The 4,098-nt window shown below is 35.5% G+C and overlaps 1 protein-coding gene across 1 annotated transcript in view; it reads right to left on the bottom strand.

Annotated features, from left to right (window-relative positions):
- Positions 1 to 267: 267 nt before the first annotated feature.
- P5CR (pyrroline-5- carboxylate (P5C) reductase) overlaps positions 268 to 4,098 on the bottom strand; it is a 7,428-nt gene continuing 3,597 nt past the window's right edge. The window contains exons 4-7 of the mRNA XM_021427001.2: positions 3,369 to 3,441; positions 1,967 to 2,087; positions 1,571 to 1,676; positions 268 to 742 (exon numbers count right to left, since the gene is read on the bottom strand). Coding sequence (XP_021282676.1) covers positions 554 to 742; positions 1,571 to 1,676; positions 1,967 to 2,087; positions 3,369 to 3,441 — 489 coding nt within the window. The 3' untranslated portion in view covers positions 268 to 553. The remainder of the gene's footprint in view (positions 743 to 1,570; positions 1,677 to 1,966; positions 2,088 to 3,368; positions 3,442 to 4,098) is intronic.

Below are 4,098 nucleotides of genomic sequence, written 5' to 3'. Positions count from 1 at the left end.
TCTATGCACGAGGCTGCATGGAAAGCGCTCCAAGTTGTAGCTAGCTTTATATAGAGAATCATTAATGCTTTGCTAAAAACATCAAGCTTACTATAAAATGCTTTACTTCACTGGAATACCAATCTTTTAATGTTACTAGATTTAGAAGCTCTTCTTTTGCTCTGATCCCATGTGCTAAAAATAATTATCATTTTATCTTATAATGCATTACTTCCGCACGTGCTACATGAAATAATTATCATTTTTTGGTCTAATATGTCTAGCAAATTTCTTGCAAAGTCTTTAAGCTAGGCTTTTCTATAGTAAAGTGGCAATATTATATGACATGCATGCTTATCCGGCATCACCATGAAGGATGCCATGTCAGGTAAAACTAGTGTGCAACTCCCCCTGGAACTGCCTCATATAAAGAAACATGTATAAAAATCTGTAATCCTGCAAATAACGAAGAAAGGCAAAGCCAAACTGCTTGCTCGCTCTCATTGTTTAGGTAATAAAATGATTTTCCACCCTTCATCTATCCTGAGCTTTCAAAATGTAGAACCAGATTGACTTAACTCTTTGAAAGTTCTTGGCAACGCTTAGCAGCAGCCACAACAGCATTCATCAACATCCCCCGAAATCCACCCTTCTCTAACTCATGAATGCCAGCGATTGTAGTTCCACCAGGTGATGTGACTTCGTCTTTGAGCTGACCAGGGTGCTTCCCAGATTTAATGGCCATAGAAGCTGCTCCTAAAACCTACAAAAGAATGAACCTAATTGTCTTTAAAAAGGAAAAAACAAAGAAAAAAAAGGGCATACACCAGGCAACTAAAAGAGCACTGTGAGAAAGATGCCAGCAACTATTTGAACTATTACATCCTGGCAACTGGCAATTGTTAGTCGTGATGAATGATAAATACGTACAGTTCTACTCAAGAATCAAGGTATCTAAACTATTACACCCTAATTTGAAAAAATTTCAGAATTAAGGTCATGCTAAATATTGGAGAATTGAATAATCACTTCAACTTTCTACATTCAAGGGAGAGTACACTATAGTTGCTTGCACCAACTCACCACATTACCTGGACTCCTCTTTTTCCCCTTTCTTCTTTCGCTTATGAATCTAGAGCTACTACTTTGGTAAAACTGAAATTTTACTGGAACATAGTGTTATCCTTTCGAAATAAAGTAATTCAAGATTACAATGTGCCCAAGGCACTTAAATCATGCATCAATTAAAACTCTGTTGCAGCTAAGCCTACACAATGGATGTTTTTTTCCCTGTTTTTTCTTAGTGATTGTCTGTGTTCGAAGGGGAGGGGCATCACAAGCAAGATGCAAGATACAAGTAAATATAAATCTAGAATCCATGTTAAACACCACAAAGTAATGAATCAGCAACTTTTTACTTTTGTAGCCAAATGAAAAATTCTCACCTAGCCTTAGGAGGAAATTTGGGGCTAAAATCATGCCAAGAGTTATGAGGAGGTCAAGGATTATTCTAAGCCTATAAGAAAAGCACTAAGCACATATTTAATTTGTAGTAAACATGACATGATGAAATTGATTATAACTGACTTACAGTCTGAGAAGCTAGTCCCAATGCTAGTTCTCGTGGAAGACCTGCAGCCACTCCTCCATCAGCCAAAGCTTCAATAGCTAAATATATGTATGATGGACCACTGCCACTGAATATTTTCAAGAACATATATCTTGTTAATCCAACTTTTGTTCAATAATTGAAAAAATACCTACTACTGCGTTTTCATCCTTGTACAATGGATCAGAAAACTTTTAAAAGACAATGAATTCAATCCAACCAACACCTCTCCCCACCCCTGGTGCAAAGAAAAAAAAAGGAAAGAAAAGAAGCAAAAGCAGAAGGCCATAGAAAGTAAGTTCCCATTCAGACAATAGCGTGCACAGAGCATACTGCAGTAATCAGTCTGTTTAAGCTACTATTACAACAGCATGATACCTGAGGCCAGTGATTGCATCAAACAATTTCTCATCAGCTCGCCATATCTTGCCAACTGATCCAAATAATTTAGCAACTAATTCCCCATCCTCTTCTGTTGCAGCTCCTCCCATGCTCATAACTATTCATAAGGAACTAGATTAAAGATTTGCATAGCCATGCATTACTTACAAACATGATATTACAAATCAGAGATTGTGAAATGAGCTCAAGGGACCTGAAGAATAAAATTTTTCATAAAATGTGGGCAACAGATGAACGTTTCTCTGATGTATATCTTTTGACCTGCAATATTACATTAATTCTCAGCTACATATTTTAGAGATGATTGTGATGCATAAAGTTATGATCTTCATTGCTGAGACCATTTGTCAACCCAACATGATTTAGAATCCAAAGATTGAAGAATATCCCAGTTGTCACACCACAATTCTCCAAAAACTACTGACAACTTTTATTACTATCTCGCACAATAACAAGCCAATATGAAAATGCCCACAGGATCAATCTCCAGGAGAATGAGGCAAGAGCAACAGAAGGAATAGAAGTTAAGATGGGAATATTTTGGAATACAAATAAAAATAAATTAAAAAAGCATGAAAGGCACAGAAGAAGAAAAGGGAATGGATGAAGAGGATGGTGAAAGGGCAGCGTTACTCTAAACGATCTTTGATATATAAATCTAGATTTTACAACTTTGATTTACCACATATAAGTGCTTTTATAAAACAATGAAAATAACGCCATAGATTTCATTGCCATCCATCTTCTAGACCAAACCTAAAGTAAACATCTACTACAACCTCTATGGTAGATCCTAAATCTGACCTTATTTGGGATTGCAGATCAACTTCCAAAAAATCCTGACCACATTCATTTATGACTCCAGAGTATGGCTACCTCATCAGCTTATGAATAACGCACACTATATACTCTGTTATCCCAGAAAAAGTCAAAGTCAAATAAATGATTGTGTTCCTGAAGGATAACAGCTTAATGAAAAGCTCTCAAACTGAACACTGAGAAATCCTTTCAGATAAAGTCAGATTGCCCTTTTATATAAGATTGATAAATAAATCAACTGAAAGTAGAAACAAAAACCAGCACATAAGCTGTTCATGTCCATGTCATGCTGCAAATGCCATGTTAAATGCATAATTTCTGCAGTGTGGTTTTGCTTGTTCTGCAAAAATGTGCTTCTCGAAAATAATTTCTAAAAATTTTGACATTTTAGAAGTCAGCAAAATCCTACATCAAGCATGATAACTTTAGAAGTCAGCAACAATAGATGAGATGTCAGCAAAATGCTACATTGAACACAGTAACTTTAAATATTGCCTCATTCGTAAGAAAGTATATCTGCATTGAAGTATATCTACATTGAATGGGGAAAATAGTATACCTGATGCTGCCTCACCAACAGCAGATGGCGTGTTCGGCATCACCCGGATAAATCGACCATGGCCTGCCCATTCCTAAACAGAACAAAACTATTACTTTAATGAAACAAATACTGAACCAGAAACTACAATTGCACATTACGACAATAAGAATCTCAAACCAATGAAAGAGGAACAGATGATCAGAAAAAGGTTGCCACTCATAGCAGTTGATTGTGACATATGAGGTGAGTTTGGCTATGTATACAATGTGGTCTAGTTCGGCCCTTTGGTTAAATCTTATTGATAAACATAAGAAAAAGGAGAAAGGGTCTTACACAGTTATTTAGGCAGTTCTTTCATTGTCCAGCAAGGAGTAACTCATAGAGCTTCCATTTTGCATCCATTTCGCTTTAAGAAAGAAAATACAAGATTGGCTAAATGGAATTCACTGATGCTTAATCTGGAAACATTAATTTGGGATAGTGAATTCGAATTTTGTTTGTTGTACAAATTGTGAGGATGAATGGACACATCAAAAATATATTAGAAAAGATTAATATACCCATGTATTTGAGAAAGTATGAGGGGTGAATTTAAATTTCACTTTGTCATCCAAGTACTATAATTCACTAATTTATTGAGATGAAAGAAATTCATGGATTTAAGCGGAATCATGAATATATATTTTCATGAGTTCTATTTCAGAATTTTATACTGATTTTAAATCCAAATCTTTTATTTCAAATTTAA

Source organism: Theobroma umbraticum, unplaced genomic scaffold (assembly GCF_002168275.2).
Source record: "Theobroma umbraticum cultivar Fairchild unplaced genomic scaffold, ASM216827v3 scaffold_147.0, whole genome shotgun sequence".
Taxonomy (NCBI): Eukaryota; Viridiplantae; Streptophyta; class Magnoliopsida; order Malvales; family Malvaceae; genus Theobroma; species Theobroma umbraticum.
The sequence above is the reverse complement of the archived record's forward strand: the minus strand, read 5'-3'. Positions and strand labels throughout refer to the sequence as shown.